The sequence below is a fragment of the Diadema antillarum genome, unplaced genomic scaffold, assembly GCF_040938485.1.
Source record: "Diadema antillarum isolate AM-2024a unplaced genomic scaffold, OU_Dant_1.0 seq00000783_RagTag, whole genome shotgun sequence".
Classification (NCBI taxonomy): domain Eukaryota; kingdom Metazoa; phylum Echinodermata; class Echinoidea; order Diadematoida; family Diadematidae; genus Diadema; species Diadema antillarum.
The window spans coordinates 2,066,063-2,090,907 of record NW_027271671.1 but is presented as its reverse complement, the minus strand read 5'-3'; the positions used below and the strand labels follow the sequence as shown (position 1 = coordinate 2,090,907).

At 38.3% G+C, this 24,845-nt stretch overlaps 1 protein-coding gene across 1 annotated transcript in view; it reads right to left on the bottom strand.

Moving 5' to 3' along the window:
- The window catches only part of LOC139739149 (transient receptor potential cation channel subfamily A member 1 homolog), a 178,351-nt gene that overhangs the window by 11,484 nt on the left and 142,022 nt on the right, over positions 1-24,845 (bottom strand). Inside the window, exons 22-23 of the mRNA XM_071649766.1 lie at positions 17,926-17,994; positions 1,874-2,062 (exon numbers count right to left, since the gene is read on the bottom strand). Coding sequence (XP_071505867.1) covers positions 1,874-2,062; positions 17,926-17,994 — 258 coding nt within the window. The remainder of the gene's footprint in view (positions 1-1,873; positions 2,063-17,925; positions 17,995-24,845) is intronic.

The following is a 24,845-nucleotide window of genomic DNA, read 5'->3' as shown; positions in this document are numbered from 1 at the left end:
TGCCACATTTCTGAAATATGTGAGGCTCTGATGTCATCAACACCGTTCAGTGTAATTTGTATTAGTATAAGATTTTCAGTTTATTGATTTCTCTGCTCAAGGACCACAATAAATTCCCCAAGTCTATACATGGAGCTGTTGATTTATGTACTACTTGGTGTGAAATTATGAAAATCGTCTGGAATGCCCCTATAAAACCTCCTTGGTGTAACTATGTGCATACAAATGTCTATTTACAAAATTGCATTTTTGTTGGAACAGAATTAATGCCAGCTGATGTGATAAATGGCAGTCAGGTGCTGACTCAAAAGCCGAATACTTACCATTTTTTCTCTTACCATCCCTTGAGCAATAGATAATAATAATAATAATAATAGTGAGACTCTTATAAAGCGCTCATTTCTACCTAAACTAGAAATGTCGCTATGGTAACTGATGCCTCTGCCATAATGCATGATTCTCCCAATAGGTGTATAGTATAATGTCTTCACAATGTGAGATAACAGTTTCACATAACTGGCAAAATACTGAAATGACAGGTTTGTCAGAAATATCTTGAATGTTCACTTTCCTTGAACTACATTTGCTATAATTGTCTATTACAGAGTGCAGGTATATATTTGGGGAATTGAGGATTTTTACTTGACATCTGACTGACCCTTTTATAAGTTTATGCATTGAGTAATTTTCAAGGTATAAAGAAAGAGTGTAATTACAGTATAAAATAGATTTTTTTTTTGGCATTTAAACTGGCCTTGACCCTTAACCTTTGATCTTTTGGCAGGAAATTTCCAAGAGAATCTCCATTATGTAATACATGTATATTAAGTTTTAAAAATAATAATGCAAGCATTGTATATACCAGTATATGAGGGAAATAGTAAAATTTTGACGAGTTGACCTTGACCTTTGACCCCTGACTATTGACCCATGACCCCTAAATTCCCTAGATAATCCCTGCCAGTCAGTACATGTGTATGTACGAAGTTCCATGAAGATACATTGAACCATTTGTGAGAAAAGTGAAATTGTAACATTTTCACCTAATCTTTGACCTTGTGACCTTTGACATTATGACATGAAACTCTCTATGGAGAATTTTTATGCAGTAGTACATGTCTACGCTAAGTTTCAAGAAAATACCTTTGGGCATTGTGTGGATATGGGGAAATAACAACATTTTTAGCATTTGACCTGGACCTTTTGACCTTTGACCTCTTGTCAATGTCACTAAAATCTACTCAACTAATTGCCGTATCATACATCATCCTTGGACCAAGTTTGGTGAAAGCTGCTTCATCCAATTTTGAGTTATCATGTATAAAGATAAATTTTAGGATTTGACCTTGATCTTTGACCTTTGACCTCTGTCTGATTTCACTCAAAAATGAATCAATTGTCCCACCATATATCATCCTTGGACAAAGTTTGGTGAAATTTGCTCGATCCAGTCTTGAGTTATCGCATAAACAGATACAATTTGATAATTTGACCTTGACCTTTGACCTTTGGCCGATTTCACCCAAAATCTAATTAAGTAATTGCCCCATCATACTTTATACTTGGACCAAGTTTTGTAAAATTCCAGTCAATATTACTAAAGTTATCGCATAAACGAATGCAGACGGACATACGGACAACCAAAAAACATAATGCCTCCGGCATCACTTCGTGGCGGAGGCATAAAAAGATACCCAAGGCGCTATGATGAGCCCAGAACAGGCAATATTTTGCTGGTATCTTACTCAATGCCGTTTAACATGACTACTGTCCCATTATAATACTGAGAAATGTGTATGAAGAACAAAAGGTCTAAACATTCTTCATTCACCTTGGTGGAGAAAGAAATAACTGGAGGAAATAAATTACGCACCTTTTCTGGGTTTAGTGTTGATGTGATGGTCTCTGCAAAGCCATGGTCATAGTTGCCCATCAAAGAAGCATAGGCACGAGTGAAGATATTGGCATTGTAGCGGTTGGGGTAGATTCTCTTGGTCTTGACAATGAATTTCCGCCATATGAATGACGGCAGCGCTTCCTGGACCTCCATAGCTAGGTCAACCTGGAAACGGCATAGAACAAGGTTGATGGAGCTCAACCATTCTACTAGTGAAGATCAGAAGACAGTCTTCAATGGGTCAGAGAGGGTTTTTTATATTTTCCATAAGCATTTTGGAAAATTACACAAGTGTACCCATTAAAGGAAACATTTGTTGTGATGACCATGGGCTTAAAATGTCAAATATATATACACTTGGCATATAAAAGATTCTGAGAAAAAGTCTAAATTTGTTTTGTTATAACGTGAGAATACACTCTTTACAGTGACTTAAGACCATCAACTTTTCACAAATGTTTCAGGACTAACTAGTGATTTGTGTGGTTGTGGTGCAGGGATGCCAACCTACCATATTTCGCCGTATTTAGTACGTTTTTTGACCCAAAAAAAGCCCATACGTTTTTTGACCCAAAATACGCCCATACGTTTTTCCCCCATTTTTGTACGATATTTCCATATTTCAGTACATGTATAAACAATCAATATCAATTCTCCTGCACTGCCACTGCGTGTATGATGCGCACAACACTTAATTCTCCTTTTAAAAATCAAGCGGTGCGACATTGAAACTGTGTTATCTGTGAGTTGGAGAATTTGTAGTTTGATCAGATCCTCAAAATTTTATCAGGGATCAATTCGAAAGATCGATATCTTTACCAAGAGCTCTATGTATGCTACGTGCAACGTAAATACTTTCAAGAAGATCCCATACACCATCCTCTTCCCATAATATAAAACATGTGGTTTAGTACTACGTGTATTTACGGTATTGCGCTCACACAGTATACCCTCTCGCTGGTATCTGCACATGCACAGCATGCATGCATTAACACGCAACTCGTATCGCTTATGCATGCCCTACACACAGTGTTCACGATCGCTCTCTGAACTTCGCCTCTTTTTTTGCCTTTTTTAAATCATGGCATCGAAATCAGCCCGCAAACAATCATATAAAAAGGAATATACTACGCGTTGGCCATGCATAAGACCTTTGAAGAAAGATGAATTTTCAGTTGTTTGTACCATTTTCTCTAGAGAATTCAGCATATCCCACGGAGGAGCCAATGACATCGCCATCCATGTTAATGTGAACTTGGCAAAAACGAGAGATGCCACGTGAGGCATTGATTCTTTTTTCCGGAACAAGAATAAGGATTATACCACCATCCGGTCAGAGGCTCTTATGGCGAATTTTTTGATCGAACATAATTTGCCATTTGCATTGATGGATCACTTTAGTGACCTAGTGAAAAGAATGTTCCCGGACAGCACAATAGCGACTTCATTCGCCTGTAAACAAACCAAGGCCACAGCTGTTGCGAGGACACTGGGAGAAGTAGAAAAAGGTGAGAGCAAGATCAACTGTATAGGTTTGTAGCTCTATGATTCAATTACCGGACACTTAATATTTCAGTGGCGAAAATAATTCAATTTAAATTTACCATAGGATGCTTGAACTGTCTGGACGTACTCAAAAAGTTGTGATAGCAGAAAATGAGTCTACTGACCATGCAGTTACGCATGGCGTTCCCCAAGGATCTGTACTAGGTCCAGTTTTGTTTTCATTGTACACATCTCCTTTGGAAACCTTAATCAATTCATTTGGTGTTCAAAAGATGTTTTACGCCGATGATACCAAGCTGTATTTAGTTTTTAACAAATCTGATGTTGAGAATGTAATCCCACAAATTGAATCCTGTATCAAAGTGATAAAGGAATGGTCGATACTCAATGGGCTGAAGTTGAACAGTGCCAAAACAGAATTTCTCCATATCTCTTCGTGTTTTCGAGCAGTAGAATCTATACAGTCTCTTGATTTTGAGGGTACTACAATCCATGCAGCACTCACTTGCAGAAATTTGGGCGTAATATTGGATGATAAATTGCTCATGGGAAATTTTGTGTCGCAAAAATGTTGCTCTGCTTCATTCGCTCTTTACAAAATTGGGAAAATTCGAGAGTTCATTGACAAACACACCGCAAAACAACTAGTTCACGCTTTTGTCATGTGCCACCTTGATTTTTGTAATGGTTTGCTTTATGGATTGCCGGTCAAACAGATACGGACATTACAATCAATACAAAACTCTGCTGCACGAGTGGTATCCAAAATCAAGAAACATGAACAAATTTCACCAGTTTTAAGAAGCTTACACTGGCTTCCAGTGAAAAATCGGATTCAGTTTAAGATACTGTTATTAGCATTTGAATGTTTCTATATGTTTGCTCCACATTATCTAAGGGAGGTACTTCAAATCTACACACCACAGAGAAACCTACGATCAACAAGGCAAGTACCAAATTGTGTCTCGCCCATTCGCGTACAAGGAATTAATTGACCTGCTTATGACCTTTGACCTTTTGGTGACCTTCAACACCTTGAGGGACATTTACCATCCAAGTTTGGTCACAAATGGACAAAGGGATCAAAAGTAATGAGCCATAACCGAAACGCGCCATAAAAACTTAACATTGGGCCCTAAAAATTTGTTAACCCCTTTCTGTGACCTTTGACCTTGTGATGACCTTTAACTCCCCAAGAGACATCTACCGTCTAAGTTTGGTGACAAACGGACATAGGGATCAAAAGTTATGAGCCACAATCAAAACGCGCCCTAAAAACATAACATTGGGCCCAAAAGTTTGTTGACCTCTGTCTGTGACCTTTGACCTTGTGACGACCTTCACCTCCCCATGGGACATCTCCCATCCAAGTTTGGTAACAAACGGACAAAGGGATCAAAAGTTATGAGCCATAAACGAAATGCGCCCTAAAAACTTAACATTGGGCCCTAAAAGTTTGTTGACCCCTGTCTGTGACCTTTGACCTTGTGGTTACCTTCAACTTCCCAAGAGACATCTACCATCACCCAAGTTTGATTGCCATTGTAGCAACATGTGCTGAGCTACGTGTGATAAGAGAGTCTTGCAAGTAAACTTGAACATATGACCTCAAATGACCTTTGCCCTTATCATGTGACCTCTTACGGCACCATTACATGAAGGTACCACCAGTGCATCCATCACCCAAGTTTGATTGCCATTGTAGCAAGTGTCGAGTTACGTGTGATAAGAGAGTCTTGCAAATAAACTTTAACGTATGACCTCAAATGACCTTTGACCTTATCCTGTGACCTCCAACAGCACCATAATAACATGAAGGTACCCCCAGTGCATCTATGACCCAAGTTAGGTTGTAATCCAAGCAACTTATGTGAAGTTATTTGTCAAAAGAGAGTCTTGCAGGTAAACTTTAACATAGACAAGAGACCCGCTGGTCTAGCGCTCACCTGAGCATCGCAAGTTCAACTTTCACGCAGTCACTAATCTAAATTATTCACAGCTCTACCAAAATTTGACAAGGCATTCTCAAGTAGAAGATGAAAATGTACAATAAGGGCCCACATTTTTAAGATTCCTTAATTTGGGGGGATTGGGGCCCCCTGGGGCCCTCTGGGTGGGGCATGGTGCCCATTTTGATAAATTGAGATCCTAACCCCTAGGGATGCTACCTGCCAAGTTTGAAGAAAATTCATCATGAGGTTTTCAGGGAAGATGAAAATGTACAATTTAGGCCCCATTAGAACCCCTCCCCACCCCCTCCCCTGGGTCCCAAGGGGGGGGGGGGCACCCTGATTCTGCCATGAACAAACTTGAAACTACTGTCATCAATGTACTAACTCATAGTATTAACTTAGCTCTATAGATTACTTCTGGTTCTATAGAAGATTTTTAAAGATTCATTAATTTTGGGGGGTTTGGGCCCCCTGTGGGCCCCCTGGGTGGGGCATGGTGCCCATTTTAACAAATTGAGTTCCTAACCCCCTAGGGATGGTACTTGCCAAGTTTGGTGAAAATGGGTCATGGGGTTCTCAAGAAGAAGATGAACATGTCAACAATTTAGGCCCCATTAGGACCAATCCCCACCCCCCTCCCCTGGGTCCCAAGATTCATTAATTTTGGGGGGTTTGGGCCCCCCAGGGAGCCCCCTGGGTGGGGCATGGTGCCCATTTTAACAAATTGAGTTCCTAACCCCTAGGGATGCTACCTGCCAAGTTTGGTGAAAATCAGTCTTGGGGTTTTCAAGAAGAAGAGGAAAATGTAAAAAGTTTACGCACGACGGACGACGCATGCTGGACGCCGGACGAAGAACGATCGCAAAGCTCACTTGAGCCTTTGGCTCAGGTGAGCTAAAAAGAGAGTCTTGCACATACTCTTTAATATATCACCTCAAATGACCTTTGACGTCATCACATGACCTCCGACAACAACATAACATGAAGATACCCCTAGTGCTTTTTTCACCCAAGTGTGGCTGCCATTGCTGTAACAGTTGCAAAGTTATGCATCATAAGAGAGTCTTGCAGGTAAACTTTAACATTTGTGACGGACGACAAACGGACGACGGACGGACGACGGATGGACGACGGACCGATGGACGATGGACGGACGCCATTTGGATCCCTTAGTCTTGCCTTCACCTCTGGTGGGTGAGACAAAAAGTAAAGATTTGTTTGTTATTTCAAACAGAAGAACCAAGTTTTACAGAGAACGAACATTCGCATTTAATGCCCCTACCTTGTGGAATAATTTACCTCAGAAATTATGACAAATCACTGATATAAATAGATTCAAGTCTGCCTTGAAAACGCATTTGTTTACAGTGTAAAGCACACATGAAGCTCGGTACCATCACTGTAATTGGAATTGTATGTTTTTGTTACAATCTTTTCATTTTTTGAGCGCATAGGGACATTATCACAATGTGTTATGCGCTATATAAGCACTGTCAATTCTAAACAAAAATTATAATTTTCTTCTTTTCAAGACATGAGAATGAGTTTTTCAAGGTGCACATGAAAAATTTATTTTAAGAAGAGCATAGATCAACTTCTCCATGAACTACATTTTCAAAACTAAGAAACAGTCTGCTGATAAAAAATTGGCATCAGTGACAGTGCGGTAATTAAATTTTGTTTACCTTTTGTGATGAAACTTCAAAATCAGTGTGTGTTTTTTTTTTCTGGACTTTGAACTATTTTGGAAATTTATATGTCAACATCGTAAACTTCATTATTTTACTTCTGTGTAATTTATGTCATTTCCCTAAATCAGGAAACATTGTGAAGAAGATGAAGGAGCCAGGGGTGGTATTCTGAGACTGTTTTATCTCTGTTGGTCTGTTGTAACAAATCGGTATTCTGAACACCGTTTTATCTCTGTTGTAACTTCTGTTGTAACTTCTGTTGTAACTTGCGTTTTATCTCGCGCTCTCTTTGCCTGCGCATACCATTGTCTTGAGATATGCGCACGTGCGTAACTTTGGGCACAAACCTATGCACCCATTAGATTACACGGTATTCTGAAAACTGTTTTATCTTCTGTTGTAACTCTCACCACGTGCAAACTTATGCTTCTGAGATAAAACAGGGTGGAAGGTGTTTTAACTCTGTTGTAACTTTCGTTCTAACTTCTATTAGATAGTGATATAGTTTATTTACTCAATATTGTGGTAAGCTAGTTCAAAATAAGCAACATAAAATATAAACACAATGTTTGTACAAAATGGCAAAAGCAAAAGCAATTTGACAAAATGTAACCTCATTTTACAATACAAAATTTGGTAACAGTAAACTTGCAAGTACACCCATAGCATGCATGCACATAGGTTAAAAACACAAACACATGGATGCCTACAGAAAGGTTACAGGCACCGCCGGCAGTTTATCTTAATTGTAAGCACTAAAACACAAATTTATATGTAAAACTTCCTATACCATGCAAAAGACCTTCTTTTAGAAAGTTTCCTCTGGATTATACTCAATTTTTTATGTATATAAAAAAGTAAAAGTCATTTAACTCTATTTATGAAACCATTTATGATTATTCATCTTTCAAAATATTTAACAATTTTTACATGATTTCACTATCTTCACCAACACGAATTCATTTTCAGTACCTTTGGGTGTTTCAAAGAGTATTTAACAAGCGCTTGTCTTAAGTGAAATTTCAAAAAGCGGACATTGGATATTTTCCCAAATATCATGAAGTCAATCAATCTTCTGAATGCCGTGAGTGCTGTTAAGAAACAATGAATAGTTAGCAAAACACAATAAGCGTGATAACTTCCCATCTGTCTAACGGACAAGCCTGTAAAGACAAAAAAAAAGAAGAAGAAGAAAACATAACATTGCAAGTGCCTGTTTTAATTTAGAAGGGTCTAGTTCCCAATAAACCATGAAATTTGGATTTCTCTCATGAGGAATGTTTTATTATTCTTTAAACAAAATTTCAAATAGAAAAAAATCTCAATCTGAGATAGCTTTTCAAACCCCCCTACAGCAACAACCACCTACGTGAAAACCGGTAAGAAGGCATGAATGATCAAGCTGTTGTAACTTTTTGTTATATTATTTTATCTCTGGCTCTCTTTACCTGCGCATGCCATTGTCCTATTTGTGCGCACGCCAGAGAATGAGCGCTTGTTAAAATGCACATAGTTAAGCAGTTGCGCATAGTGGGCGCGTTTTGCCCAAGAAAACAATCTTATTGGTTGAAATGTCTTAGATGCTACATGTACTTCTCACAATATTTCCTATTGGATATGATTATTGCAATGGGCGTGGTTATCATGACTTACAACACCATTAAAACAGTTTTCAGAATACCGATTTACAACTGTTTTAGCGGTGTTGTAACTCACAGACTTACAACACAAGTTACAACACAAGTTACAACTGAGATAAAAGGGTGTTCAGAATACCACCCCAGAAGTCTATTTCTCAATGTCGACAGATGGCAGCTCGGACAGAGGTGCCGATGAGCAGCTGGACCCAATCCTCTTTCGTTACTTCAATGATGATCCTGATGTAATGCAAGTTACCAGTGTTTTGCTACAGATAGCAACAATGAACAATCGATCAACAGGAGAAAACATCTTCAAGCTGCTCGATGAATCTCAGAAAGAAAACAGTATTTCTTTGGACAAAGTTGTGTGTTTTTCGGCAGACAACGCTGCAGTAATGATGGGCAAACAACGTGGAACAGCAGCATTCATTAGGGCTGAAAATCCAAATGTGTTTACACTTGGATGTGTCTGTCACAGGCTACATTTGGCAGCCGAAAAGGGTGCTAGCAAGCTCCCTATTGCACCAGACGACTTGCTAATCAAAGTGTACTTCTACCTTGAAAAATCCAGTAAGAGACATATAGATTTCAAGAAATTCAGATGCTGTGTGATGTCCAAACACATCATATTCTCCGACATGTGTGTACAAGATGGTTATCTGTAGAGCGTTGCTTGGACAGGTTACTTGAGCAGTGGTTACCTCTCACCCTGTACTTTAAATCAGAAGCTGAAGCTGCAATGCCAACTGGAAAGAGGAAAAGTGTTGGTTCATCTACCACAACCCAGTCAAAAAGGCAGAAAGTCTGCCATGATGGTCGGACTGCAACACAAGACTCCAAGCTGGAACACAATGGTTCTCTAAGTACAGCCACCAAGTCCTCTTCAACTGCTACACCATGTGCTACCAAGAAAATTGATCACTCGCGTAAGTTCATTTAACTTTTTTTAAAGAAAAACAGTTGTAAAAAATGAAATATTGTAATTTACAAATGTTACACTTCAAAAAATATTTAAAAACTTTATTGTTGTGTACTGTACAGTACTTCAGTGCCAGATATCATTGTTCCTTATTGCCCTATTTTTTGTATAATATCAATATCAAAACTATTTTATTCAAAAGTCAACATGCTAAAATAAAAGTAAATTGAAGAATGGCAATGATAATTGTTTTAAGCGCAGAGCAATTTGCTATGCATTATGCGCTATATAAGGGCATTTAATTATTTTATCATTGTCATGGGGTATTTGTAAGTTTGAGACTTTTAATTTCATCTTATTTATTCTTTTTTCATTTTCTTAGAGAAAAACAGTACTGCACTAGCCAAGAAGTCAAAGAGCACTAGCACGGTGTCTACATCTTCAAGAAGTCAGATTACTAGTGCTATGAAATTATTCAAGATTCTCTGCACTTCGGTAAGTTATGCTACATTTACACTATGTTCCCGCCTAGCTACGGAAGGACACAAATTCAATTCATGGACGCACAATACATAATCTCTCCACATTGCATCACGTTATCTCAAATTATCAAATCCATGACCTGAATTGAGTCCTCTCCTGTAGCTCGCCAGTAAGTAAGTGTAGACATATTATTCTGTTTTGTGTGTGTCTGTTTTTCTGGCAATTGAGCAGTCTTAAATGAATGATTCAAATAACTGAAAATGAATTGTGAAGCATAATATTAAAAACAGTTAAGAATAAAAGAAATATATTAACATAAAACAGTATATTAATAACAAACAGTATAAGTTGGCTAGAACTTTCCTCTTACCATATTTCCACCCTAAAGAGTAAAGGGATGCCTCCAGCAAAATTACCTTGTTACAAATATAACCAGAACCTCACTATATCCAAGCTCGCTATAAGAAGGTTGTGCTATAGTGCAAGTTTGTAATAAAGTCTTTTTTTTTCTTCTTTCATTTCTTTGCAGCAGAGAGTGACGCTTCCTGCTGCACCATCTGAAGGTGAGAAGGCAAGCAATATGTTACTGTCCGCATAACCCCAGCAAAGAAGACAACTAACTACTAGTGCTACCCCCTCTGTAACGAAGAAGTCAAGCAGTGCTACTATGACCTCGGCAACGAAGACAATGAGTACTGCAACCCGTGTAGCTGAGAAGTCGAGCAGTGCTATCATCACCTCGGCAAAGAAGACAACCACCCATGCATCTTCAAAAAGTGCTTCTGCAAGTTCAACTTTTTGTCCATTTAGCAGTGTTCCTTCAAGGTCTTCCCATGATGGTGCAACTGCAAACCCACCTCCCCCCACCTCAAAAAAGAAGTCCTCTTCATCTGCATCATCAAAACTGCATGCAGGTATAAAGAAAGGTGTAGGAGTTGCAGCAAGCACAACATCAACCAGCAGTAAATGCACTCAAGGGACATCACAAGCAACTGGCAAGGCTGGTGAAATCTCTGACAAGTTCCAAGATGGGAATAAAGTTTACCTCTTGTTTATACAGTCTGTCATTCCGTTGTTTACAGGACTCAATCTTGAGCTACAGGAGGAAGCTCCTAAAATCCATCTGCTCCATGACAAATTGCAAGGACTTGTACGCAATTTGTTTGTTCGTTTCGTCAAACCAGCTGCTATGGTGGACGTGTCAATATATGAAGTGGACTACAAATCTGAACAAAACCAGAAAGCAGACAAGGATCTCATTGTGGGAAGTGCAACAAGGAAATGCCTTGAAAAACTCACCCAAGAAGAGCAATCACAGTTCTATTCCTCTGTCAGAAAGTCCTTCCTTACTGTATGCACTTATGTCTTTGATACCTTCCCTCTGTAGGATGAACTATTAATGCACTCGCATGTAGCGAATCCCAAATTGAGGATGGAGATGTCCTTCAGTGATGTGTCATACTTTGTAGAAAGGTTTCATTTCTTGCAGGACAAGATAGATGAACTTGAGTTAGAGTTTGTGCATTTCCAATGGACCCACTTCTATCAATTGATTTGGATGACAGAGCAGACAATGTGTGGGTCCAAATTCGTAGCATTAAAGATGCAATCTGACAATTTCAAGTTCATCTTCTTGCCCAAGCTAATGCTGCAGTTAGTCTTAATTATTTCCCATAGTAATGCTTCAGACGAGAGATTGTTTAGCCTAGTAAGGCAAAATGCACATGACTTTCGGCCAAACCTATCCACTAAAAAACCCTCTCAGACATACTTATCAGGAAAATGTCAGCCACAAAACCATGTCATCAGTCTGAGTTCTCAAACTCTGTCCTAGACCTGTGTAAGAAGGCAGCGTCAGTTTACAACAAGTAATTGTTGAATATTAGGTGATTTCAAGTGTGATATTAAAGGCTGGTGTTTAAGCTAATATTTAGTTCTGGTCAGCGATTCAGACACTATCAAAATACTTGTTTATTTATGTATTACCTCCCCAAGATAGAGAACTGACAAAGTTACAGTTTGACTTTAAATTTTCAACAAGTCTCTTCTACGGATAGGTTTGAATCAAACTTCTGGTATATAAATTAGCAAAACTGATGGTGACTAAAAACCCTTATCAAAACTAAATTTTAGTTTTAAAGGTAGTAAAGACAAGTTTCAAGATCCAAAATGCAATAAGTTCAACTTTGTAAAATTGTGACAAACACCATCAGCATAAACCTGAACAAGAGCCAGCCAGTGCAAAAAAAAAAAAAAAAAAAGGTTTAAAAAAATCCCAGCACTATTACTATGAAGAAATTTTGTGACACAATTCCTTTGTTTATATTTTCGCTTATATCTCAACCAAAACAAATGCATTTCTTTTAATTTTTTTTTCAGATTATTTCACTAAATTCCGTAATATTAGATTTTTCTGATGCATAGTTCATCCTCCTTTTGGTTTTGCAAATGCCACACTTGTCACCAATACCTTTAACCCTCTCCTTACCTTGGGCATGTGGATGTGTAATAAGTCAATGAGGTTTACAAGGCTTGGTACTGAGAGTGTTAAAGGAAGCCAAACCCTGACACTATGTGTCATGCTTTGAATCACCTTACATTATTACTCCCCTGTTTGGAGCTTGAATCAGAACTATAAAGAGTGGATTTCATGTGTAAAAAGGGGCATCAAAAACAAATTGAACCCCTACATGATAAGAGCCACTTATATTCATAAGATGAAATCTTATAAAATCTCAATAAGATGAGATCTTTCTACTGTTAATATGCTATTGTACATGTACTGATTGTAGGGTGTACAATGGAAACTCAGAATAACAAGATCTTTGGGACCAAGACAATATCAGTGGTTAGTTAATAAACAACAAAAAAAAACAAAAACAAAAACAAAAACAAAAACAAAAACAAAAACAAAGGAAATTGGGACCAGAGAAATTAGTATGTTATATCGGGTATTTCATTATATCAGATCTCTTTATATTGAGTTTTCACTGTAATAGGCATCAATCAACTGAAGCAATTGGATATTTTCATAAATAAGAGGTCCAATTTTAGTGTCCCATTTACAAAGTCATGTTTTTATTGCTCTCAGTGAAGATGCAAGTGGGATGATTTTGTAATGTGATTCTCTTAATATTATTAAATCCCCTGTTTGGAGCTTAGACTCAGAACCATAGTCGATTTCATGTGTAACAGTTGCACCAAAAACTCACAAAACTTATGAAAATAACCACCTATAATTGGATGAAACCTTAAAGCCACTGGTTAACATTGTTGTTGATCGAGATTTAAAAAATTCTAAAACTGAGCTGCCTGACCTGTTAGTCAAGGCGCAGGGACCCTGAAAAAATGACTTCGTTCAACCCACCCCGCAGAAAAGGTTTGACTGTATGGGGGTGGTCGGTTGGACCCTCTAAAACACCCCTAGGTAGTATGTGATTCCAAATTGTGGTATCAATAAAATTTTTACAGGCCACTTTAGTTGCGACAAGACCTTATTCTTCGAGAAGAAGTCTGTGCACGCTAAAAGACTACTACACGTACCATTATAGTGCTGCAACATGCGCCAATACCAGTGGCGCGTGTAGTAGTCTTAACCCATACAGACTTTTTTCTGCGACAAACAAGGCTTTATGCCTGCAAACTAACTTTTCATACCAACCTGGGGTTGGTGTAGTGTAGTTTCTAGACGTTTTTATTTCGTCTTCATTTTTCCGACTTGAAGCACGCCGAGTGAGCGCTCATACCTAGTGATTGCGACGCCCGAACTGTTTTTGTCGCAATCACTTTGTATACACCCTCACTCGGATTAGCGCAATACAGGGGCTTTTGCAGAATTCACAAGCTGCAACTCAGAGAAATAAAGACGAAATAAAAACGACTAGAAATCAAGACTAGGGTCGGTGACGTTTGTCGCTACTGGGGCACTGGAAATGACAAAATTATCACAGTTTTTGCATGTATTTCACCAAGAATTCATCGAAACGCCTTAAAACTACATATGTGCATGTTGCGAGAGATGTCAGCAATACAATGGGATACATTGTAAGGTATAATATTGTGCATGGTTACCATGGTAACCAGATGCCTACAGGTGATTGGTAACCCCCTCCCCCCCAAAAAAAAATAAAAAAAATCTGGAATTTAGACACGGTTGTTTGTTTGTTTGTTTGGTTTTTTTTTGTGTTTCATGCACATCACCCATTTATAGATCGGATATTAAAGTACCTACCTTAAACACTGTAAAATTAGCCTGGATAAAAGGGATAAGACGCTCAAGATTTTTTGCCCGTAATTCTCTCCTTAACATTAATTCATTACTGCACGTTTTGCTACAAATTTACATATCATGATTTTTCATTTTATTCTATTTTTTTAAATAGCTAACGAACACAAAAGTATGTTTAATTCTTTGATGGATAATACGGCGTACGTGTATATTCCTTCTTTAGAAAGGAATTTTTCTGCATTCTTGGATAAACTTCTTTTAAGAACGTGAACAATCAAAATACTTTCCTCTGCTCTTTTCAAGAATTGTTTTGAATAACAATCACTCTGTAAATACTCAAAAGAGCTAACCTTAGAATATAATTGGCTTTGCTCTCTGTATTCACCTATATCTTAAGGGAAAGTTGTGTCCATACATTACTAAAAAACTACACTTTGCCTATACAAATTTGTGTTGAAAGTATAATACGACGGATGCAACTTTTTCATGCATTTTACTACTAAAAAAAAATGATATCCTTCTTTCAGTGGCCGTTTATTTATGCCTTTGTTTATAAATTTTGCTGTAACTTGAGAATGCTTCAATATATTCTTCACATATGTGGTACACTAATGCAGAAGGAAGGAAATGCTTATTGAGCTTTTTGAAAAATACTGGTTGCCATGGCAACAGGAAATACATTCTTTTACGATAATAAATAAAAAAAAACTTTTTTGAATTGTATCTAAAAAAAAAAAATCAAAGGCTGCAGCAGTAGGAGGCATTTTGGGGGTTACCAATCACCTGTAGGCATCCGGTTACCATGGTAACCATGCACAATATTATAACTTACAATGAATCCCAATGTATTGCTGACATCTCTAGCAACATGTACATATATAGTTCTAATGCAGTTTTGATGAATTCTTTATATGAAAATAAATGCAAAAAACTGTGATAATTTTGTCATTTTCAGTGCCCCAATAGCGACAAGACGTCACCGACCCTAGTCTTAATTTCTAGCCGTTTTTATTTCGTCTTTATTTTCTCTGAGTTGCAGCTTGTGTATTGTGATGAGCCCCGCTGTATTGCGCCAAGCCAAGCGAGTGCACATTCCCAGTGATTGAGATTCGGGGCGTCACAATCACTGGGTATGCGCTCTCACTCGGCTAGCTTCAACTCGGAGAAATAAAGACGAAATAAAAACGCGCTAGAAACTACACTACACCGACCACAGCTTGGCGTGAAAAGTTAGTTTGCAGGCAAAACCCCTTGTTTGTCGAAGAAAAAGTATGTGTGCGCTAAGACTACTACACGAAGCACTGGCACTAGCGCCTGTAACAGTGCTAGTGGTGAGTGTAATAGTCTTGGTGTGCGTAGACTCTATACGTTTGTTCCAACAAATAATGATGAAAAGTGGCCAGTAAAATTCTACTGACACCACAATTTGGAATCACATACTACCTGGGGATGTTCATGCAGGTCCCATCTACCACCCTTGTCTGGTCAAACCTTTTCTGCGGGGTGGGTTGAACGAACTCCTTAATTAAGCCCCTTACAGGAATTAGCGCCTTGACTATGTCTAATTATGTTCAGATGGATAAAAAACAACCAAGGAGGCAAAAATAATGATAGTAACACATTCACTATAAAGATATCTATGAAAATTGTATTCATTATGGTTCCCATAATAATTTTTGCACAATAGTCTATGGGGGTGATATTTTAGGTTTTCACTCTTTCGAAGCACTAAATGATAACCTTGAAGCATAATTTTTCTCACAGGTTCATTTTTGCATCCCATCAGATATTCTGACAGCATTTGGGAGCATGCAGCTGAGATTTAACTGAACACAATGTTAACCAATGCCTTTAAAGGCAATCTAGAGTATTGGTAATGGATGAAAAATCTACTGAGGCAGTTCCCATCTGTTTGTTTCCCACCTGAAAGCATTTAAAGTAATAGTTCCATGAAAATATTTACCTTGAATGTGCTGAATAGTTGCAGAATTTGAAGTTAAAAACATCATAATTTTTGTGTCCGCCACTCGGAAACTATTATTCCATTATGACAGTCCCATATATGCTTATTTGTGTAGATACTTTGCCAACATGGTGATGTATTTTGAAATTTCTCTGTTTTGAGCTTGTTCTCCTATTCCCAGCAACATTGTTGTGTACCAGAATTTAATATTCTGAGAGATAAGCTATAAAAGAATGGTTTATGGGCAGTTTCTATCAAAATGAAATCACACTGCAAGTACTCCTGATTACCTTTAGTTATCTCTTGCTACCAGTTATTAACTGCTTTTAATGATATATACTAACATGGTACCAACTGGGTATTATAGTAATTATAATTGGGGTGAACTGCTACATACATGTATAATACTGTTTCACAGATTGGGCCATTTTTTTCATAGGCAACAACCAACTGTTGTAATCATAATTAATTGCTTCTTCAGGAAAAGGCCTCAGTGAGGCCTCAGATCTTTCCTACCACTACCAGACATTTTGCCATAATGTATCAATTGTGCATGTATCTTGAAGTATATGATTGTGTGTATACTATTATTGTGTCTTGAATGAGACAGCTGTATGAGTATAAAGAGGAATTGAAATCAATAGCAGAAAGAGTCTGAGTGAGTCTTTTATTTTGTTTAGTCAATGATTTAAGGTCATGTCAAAAACACCAAAAGAAAACTAATACAGCATAACCTCAGTTCCTTTGGGTCTTGAAAATTACCTCATATTCACAAGCTTGTTATATCACGGTAAAAAAAACAAAGAAATAGAAATAAAGGGGACCACCAGCAAAATAACCTTGTTATAACCGTAACCTCGCTATATCCAAACTTGTTATAAAAAGGTTCTGCTGTTGTAAATAGACCTGATGATGTTGCTGGGTCGTCATCATGAGCAAATGAACAGAAAGGATACTTCACATTGGTTTAAAAAACTGTTTGTTTTTGCTCATTACGAAAATACTTTTTTGGGGGGCAAAATACTGTTTTTGCCTCATGGAATACTTATTTTGGTTGGCAAAGGTTGGCATCCCTGGTGGTGTAAGAATTGTATAAACTGAATTGTAACATTTTCCTGAACATTTATAACTTGACCTAGTCACACACACACACACAAAATTTAAATTATTTGCCACATGTGCAAAAGTTGCAGCAAGGTTCAGGACATGCTACAGATTAAAGTAAGCATAAAACATAAGGGACACATAGCTTTTTTCACATCCCATGAGCACTAGTACTTCCTTGGTTGTTGGAATATTTTTAGTACCATGTTGAGATGACATAAATGTACAAACACGTCCTAACTTGTACTATCACAAATGTACTCAAGGATTGAACAAATGCACTCTCACATACACACACAATGCCTATGAATTATGAGGAAGGTAAAATGTAACATTATTTGGTGACCTGCACTGAGCTATTCATTCCATATACCATAATTACAAATACAAATACCTCAACTGGAGATTTTTATCCTTTTAAGGTTTACAAAAAGGGAATGTGACTATTCAGATAAATTGTAGTCAGTATATCCCTGTGGAGGTTTTTGTCTTTTCTAAGATTAACAAGGCAAATGTGAAATTGTGAAGAAAAGAAGTTTCACCTGCATAGCCAGTCTCTGGAGCTTTGCCTGCTCCTGAACCTCTTTGATGTCATCTACAGCAAGACCAACCTGTCAGAGAGGACCATTAGAATAACCAAGATGGGTGATTGTGTATGAATTCCTATATGGTGATTCCTTACCTGGCACAAAAAGTAGGAAACTTGACACTTTGATTACTTACATTTCTGTTTTGAATACAAGAATAATATGTCTGGTATCATCATAACCTCATAAATAATTTTCTTTCCCACACTACTATATTTGACATGCTTTGTTCAGTGGGGCATGTGCAGGCAGCATGAATGTCAAAAAGGGAAAAAGAAAATGTTGCCAAAATATTGAAGTGATATTTTTGTTTGAGTTATATCAGATGATGGTTGGACAAATCAATTATTTGAATTCAACTTCATAACCATTCACCAAGTGAACTAGAGCTTTGAAAAGACATCTGGACATTGCAGACACAGGGGGAATCATTTCTATTCTTGTGTTAATCATTGGCTGGAAGGAGGGTGGGTTATCACACATTTAATCATCTGAAGACAGTAACACATAGAGGACACTTTTTTTCCTTAAGTGTCAATGATTGTTAAAAGCAAAGGATGTACCCTGTCAATGAACAGTATCCAAAATAATGCCCATATTTACTAAAGGTAACAGAGGGGAAATAGAAAATTATATATTTACTTCTTTCATGTCCGTATCAGCAAACTGGAAAGATAGTATTTGGCCATATGTATGAGTATGTGACTAGTAAGGAAATTCTCAAAACTGAGAAGATTTTGTCCCACATTATTCCAATTTTTCTGCAGTTTTACACACAATGGACGATGTCATACAAAATATTGATAAGGGATCACTAGGACCCCCGTTTACAGTGCAAGGCTCTGCCGCGGCCGAGCCGCGGCCGAGTCTACCTTCATTTCAGTGTAAACGCGCAAAAGGCCAAATGCGAGGCCAAAATTGGCCTCGCATTTGGCCTCGCTCTGGAGGTGGTCTCGGCCGCGGCCGAGCCCGGCCCTTTCTCAGTGTAAACGCAAACTGGGCCAAATGCGTGGCAAATTTTAGTCTGGCTTCCAAACCCTCTGCCTGTATCTTTTGCTATTCAGGATATAACCCCCCCCCCCCCCCCCAATGTCGAAAACTAGTATAGTTTAAGGTGGTTTTGTCCTGCAAAGGATTTTTTCCTTCAGCAAAGGCCTTTGCCCTTACAGCGATTTTGTCGCCACAGAATTCAGTTGGCAAAGGGTCTGAAAACCAGACAATACCAAATTGCGTTTGTTTACAAGCAGAGCGCCACAACGACAAAATATTGAAAGGTTTGAATCAGAAGCATGGCCGAGCCAGGCAGTGTAAACGGACAAAATTGCGGGGCTCGGCCTCGCAATTGAGGCTGGGCTCGGCCACGGTTCGGCCCAGCCCCGCACTGTAAATGGGGTCTCACAGGTATGGTCATGCTAGACCTAGACTAAAAATGTTGGTATGGCGACTGGTATGCCTCCGCCACAATGCATGACTCTCCCAATAGGTGTATAATACAATGTCTTCACAATGTGAGATGACAGTTTCACATAACTGGCAAAATACTGAAATGACAGGTTTGCTAGAAATGTCTTGAATGTTCACTTTCCTTGAACTAGGGTTGCTATAATTATCTAAGAGTACAGGTACATGTATTTGGAGAATTGAGGATTTTAATTCACTTTTGGCCGACCCTTTTATAAGTTTATGCATTGAGTAATTTTCAAGGCATGAAGAAAAAGTGTAATTGCAGTATAGAATAAAGTTGTTTTTTTTTTTGCATATTAGTCTGGCATTTGACCCTTAATGTTTGACCTTGACCTTCTGGCAGGAAATCTCCATTAGGTAATACATGTATATATTAAGTTTTAAAAAAATAATCCTGCAAGCATTGCATATACTAGTATATGAGGAAAAGAGTGAAATTTTGAGGAGTTGACCTTGACCTTGACTATTGGCACATGACCCCTAAATTCCCTAGATAATCCCTGCCAGTCAGTACACGCGTATGTAACAAGTTCCATGAAGATACATTGAACCATTTGCAAGAAAAGTGAAATTGTATCATGTTCACTTGACCTTTGACCTTTGACCTCATGACATGAAACTCTCTCTGGAGAATCTTTACCCAGTAGTACATGTCTACACTAAGTTTCAAGAAAATACCTTCAGGCATTGCATAGATGTTGGGAAAATAGCAACATTTTTAGCATTTGAACTTGACCATTTGACCTTTGACCTCTTGCCAATTTCACTAAACAAGGCAAGTGCCAAATTGTGTCTCACCCATTCGCGTACAAGGAATTAATATTTTTTATAACCCCCAGAAGTTAATTGACCCACTTATGACCTTTGACCTTGTGGTGACCTTCAACACCCCAAGGGACATTTACCATCCAAGTTTGGTCACAAACGGACAAAGGGATCAAAAGTAATGAGCCATAATCGAAATGCGCCATAAAAACTTAACATTGGGCCCTAAAAATTTGTTGACCCCTTTCTGTGACCTTTGACCTTGTGACGACCTTCACCTCCCCAAGGGACATCTTCCATCCAAGTTTGGTCACAAACGGACAAAAGGATCAAAAGTTATGAGCCATAAACAAAATGCGCCCTAAAAGTTTGTTGACCCCTGTCTGTGACCTTTGACCTTGTGGTAACCTTCAACATCCCAAGAGACATCTACCATCACCCAAGTTTGATTGCCGTTGTAGCAACATGTGCTGAGTTACGTGTGATAAGAGTCTTGCAAGTAAACTTTAACGTATGACCTCAAATGACCTTTGACCTTATCGTGTGACCTCTTACGGCACCATAACATGAAGGTACCCCCAGTGCATCCATCACCCAAGTTTGATTGCCATTTTAGCAACATGTGTCGAGTTACGTGTGATAAGAGAGTCTTACAAGTAAACTTAACGTATGACCTCAAATGAACTTTGACGTTATCCTGTGACCTCCAACGGCACCATAACATGAAGGTACCCCTAGTGCATCTATGACCCAAGTTAGGTTGTAATCCAAGCAACTTATGTGAAGTTATTTGTCAAAAGAGAGTCTTGCAGGTAAACTTTAACATAGAAAAGAGTCTTGCACATACTCTTTAATATATGACCTTCAATGACCTTTGACATCATCACATGACCTCCGACAACACCATAACATAAAGATACCCCCAGTGCTTCTATCACCTACATGTGGCTGCCATTGCTGTAACAGTTGCCAAGTTATGCATCATAACAGAGTCTTGCAGGTAAACTTGAACATTTGTGACGGACGACGGACGGACGACGGACAGACGCCATTTAATTTGGATCCCTTAGTCTTGCCTTCACCTGCGGGGGGGGGGGGGGGGGGGGGGGGGCGAGACAAAAACTATTGAACTAATTGCCCCATCATACATCATCCTTGGACCAAGTTTGGTGAAAGTTGCTTCATCCAATTTTGAGTCATCACGTAATAAGATAAATTTTAGGATTTGACCTGAATCTTTGACATTTGACCTCTGTCTGATTTCACTCAAAAACTAATCAAGCAATTGTCCCATCTACATCATCCTTGGACAAAGTTTGGTGAAATTTGCTCGATCCAGTCTTGAGTTATCAAGTAAACGGATACAATTTCATGATTTGACCTTGACCTTTGGCCTTCAGCCGATTTCACCCAAAATCTAATCAAGTAATTGCCCCATCAAACTTTATACTTGGACCAAGTTTGGTAAAATTCCAGAAAATATTACTCAATTTATCGCGTAAACGAATGCGGACAGACGGACAACCTGAAAACATAATGCCTCCAGCACCACTTCGTGGCAGAGGCATAAAAAAGCTTTTTGATAGCATTGTTCTGAAAATTCTACTCTATGAATTGCATCTCAATGATATAAGGACTACTGCCAACAAGTGGTTTAAGTCTTATCTATGAATGGAGTATGGTCCAACTATGGAGCAGTTGAATGTGGAATACCACAAGTGTCGGTTCTTAGCCTGTTACTTTTCTCTATATAATGACCTTTGAAAATGTTATCAACAATGTCGGGAAAAGCATAACATGCAATTATAGAACAATAGTTGTGATTGCAGCTAAGGACATGGATGTAAGTGGGAATTCAGAATAGTAATAAAATTGCAAATAAGATAGTTTCGGTTGTTTCATTTTTGAAGTGTGCTGTAAAACTGAATTGAAGTGCATAATTTGACTTGAAAGTACAGTCAACCTCACCTAAGTCAAATCTATTGGGACCGATGAAAACATTTCGACTTATGCGAAATTCGACTTCTGTGGAAGTCAACTTTTTTTCGACTTGCATTTCCTGATGCATTTTCATAATGCAATGTCTTTTCATGTTTTCATTGACCATTAAATTACAGCAGATGGCAGCAATGTGTCGTATTCAGTGCTTTTGTTTTGTTTGAGTTCTAAGAAAGAATCGTGCTCAATTATTGGACTGCGATAAGTGAATATGCGTTTTTTACTTGGTCATGACGCGAATGGCAAAATCCAACATTCATATTTTAGTCTGCAAAAGATCGCCAAAGGAGCGCGGGGGTTCGGAAGCATTGTCAATTGTTTGCGGATATCGATTTTACTCCGACTAGAATTGCATAAAATTTTAAATTTTCTGCAAACCTTTTCCACACACTGGGTCATGATTCGCTTGTGTTTGTTCTTTAAAATGTCTTCAAGCCTCATCAAATGCGCAAGAGTTTCACACGACGTGCGCGATGTTCGCAAAATTTTTGTGAAACCCCAAACTGACCCCGAAACTTTGGAGAATGTCTCATGTATGTTTCACGAAATCCACAAAGTTTTTTTGATCATTTTACAACATAACTGCAATAACTGTTTGCGTACCTTTTGAGACAAATCCGCACCCTTGACGTATGAAATCAAAATCGTACCATAAATTCACACATCAAACAACTTTACATAGTAACAAAAATAAAAAAAACAGCAAAGAGTATGAAATATTTCATATTAAAAAATCACAGAATACACTCAGAATGACTCCACAGTACGCTAAAACTATATTTGAAACTCAATAATGTGTGGGCAAACCTGTAAAAAATCAAATGATTGTGGGAGTAGGTCCTTAGAAAAACTGTCGGCACACACACACACACAACAGAGAAATGAAAAAGGGAAAGAAAGGAGAAATACAGGAAAGAGAAAAGCTTCAACTCAAGACAGCAATTAAACATTAACATTTCTTCCATGATTATCGAAAAATTTGCGCGGTTTGCATTTCGGTCTCGTGTTCTTTGTGTGTATAAAAAAACGGCACACACGACATTCGCACTTAAGTCATGAGAACTTCGAACAAACTGCACAAAAAATGGTTTTCGCCTTCATTATCAGAACACATTCGCAGAAAAACTTTTCTGAGTGTTGAATTTTGCCATTCACGTCCTTCGCAAATTGTTCGCGTCCTTCATGAAATCAGCCCTGTATCCCCATGAGCTGTGAATGTTTGTGAGCGTAACAATTTCTTGGGGAATTTCAGCGTTCGTTTACAGTTGCAAATCAAATTGGTAGAAAATTGCAATCAAATTTGTAAGCAGTTTTTATTGTCGTAAACAGTTTTCATTGTCCAAAAATTTTGAGCACGTCCAAACTTTCTTTGCTAAAAAAAAAACTGTTTACAACAATTAAAACTATTGGCGATTTGATTGCAACTGTTATCAAATCCTGACGACACATAAAATTCCCTAGAATTTGCTACGCTCGCAAAATTCGCTGCTCAGTGAGATAAACCCCTTTTCTCCCTGAGCGGCAAATGTCTGTGAGCATACTAACGAATATTAGGGAATTTTAGGTTTCGCCAGGGTTCGTTAACAGTAGCAATCAAATTCGTAAACAATTGCAATCACATTCACAAACAGTTTTCATTGTCGCAAAATTTCTTTGTGACAAGAAAAACTGTTGGCGAATGTGATTGCTTACGAATTGAATTGCAACTGTTAACGAACTCTGAAATTCCCTAGAATTTGGTACACTAGCAAACATTCGCAGCTCAGTGAGATACCCACTTTACCGGTTGCGTCAGTGCCATAACTGACAGTGAGTTTTTTTCCTTCTCCCCACCCCCCCCCCCCCCCATAGCCGAAATTTGACTTATAAATTGTCAACTTGTGAAAGATTATTTTATAGAAATAAGTAAAGAAAATTGGGACATTTCTGGAGCTTCGACTTGGCTGAGTTTTCGACTTAGGCGAGGTCGACTTAGGCGAGGTTGACTGTAAATGATCTTGGCAAGCTGACAGAGGCCCACCATTACGATGTCACTCTTCAGTGTGAATTCATGACTTTGACTTTTTGATGCTTTCATAGTACCCTCCCTCTACAGAACGCCCCTCATGATCCAAAATTTGTACCACAGCTTCTTGAAAGTATCACATTTCTTATCTCATATTGTATTAGGATACTCTATATTGTGTCTAATTGGACAAGTGGTGCAGAACAGAAGTATATAGGAGAAGACAAGGCAAGTGCAGTCATGTGTCTCGCCCACAAACGTACAACACCCTTTAAAAAAAAATTTTGTTCACAAATGGACCAATGGATCAAAAGTTAGGAGTCGTAATTAAATACACAGTACATTGGGTCCTAAAAGTTCATTGACCCCGCCTGTGACCTTTGACCTTGTATTGACCATCAACTCCCAAAGGTACATCTACCATTCACGTTTGGTCACAAATAGACTTATGGATCAAAAGTTATGGTCCATAATCTAAACGCGCCCTAAAAACTGAACATTGGGCCCTAAAAGTTCATTGACTCCTGTCTGTGACCTTTGACCATGTGGTGACCATCAACTCCCCAAGGTACATCTACCATCCAAGTTTGGTCACAAATAGACTTACGGCTCAAAAGGTATGGTCCTTAATCGAAACGCACCC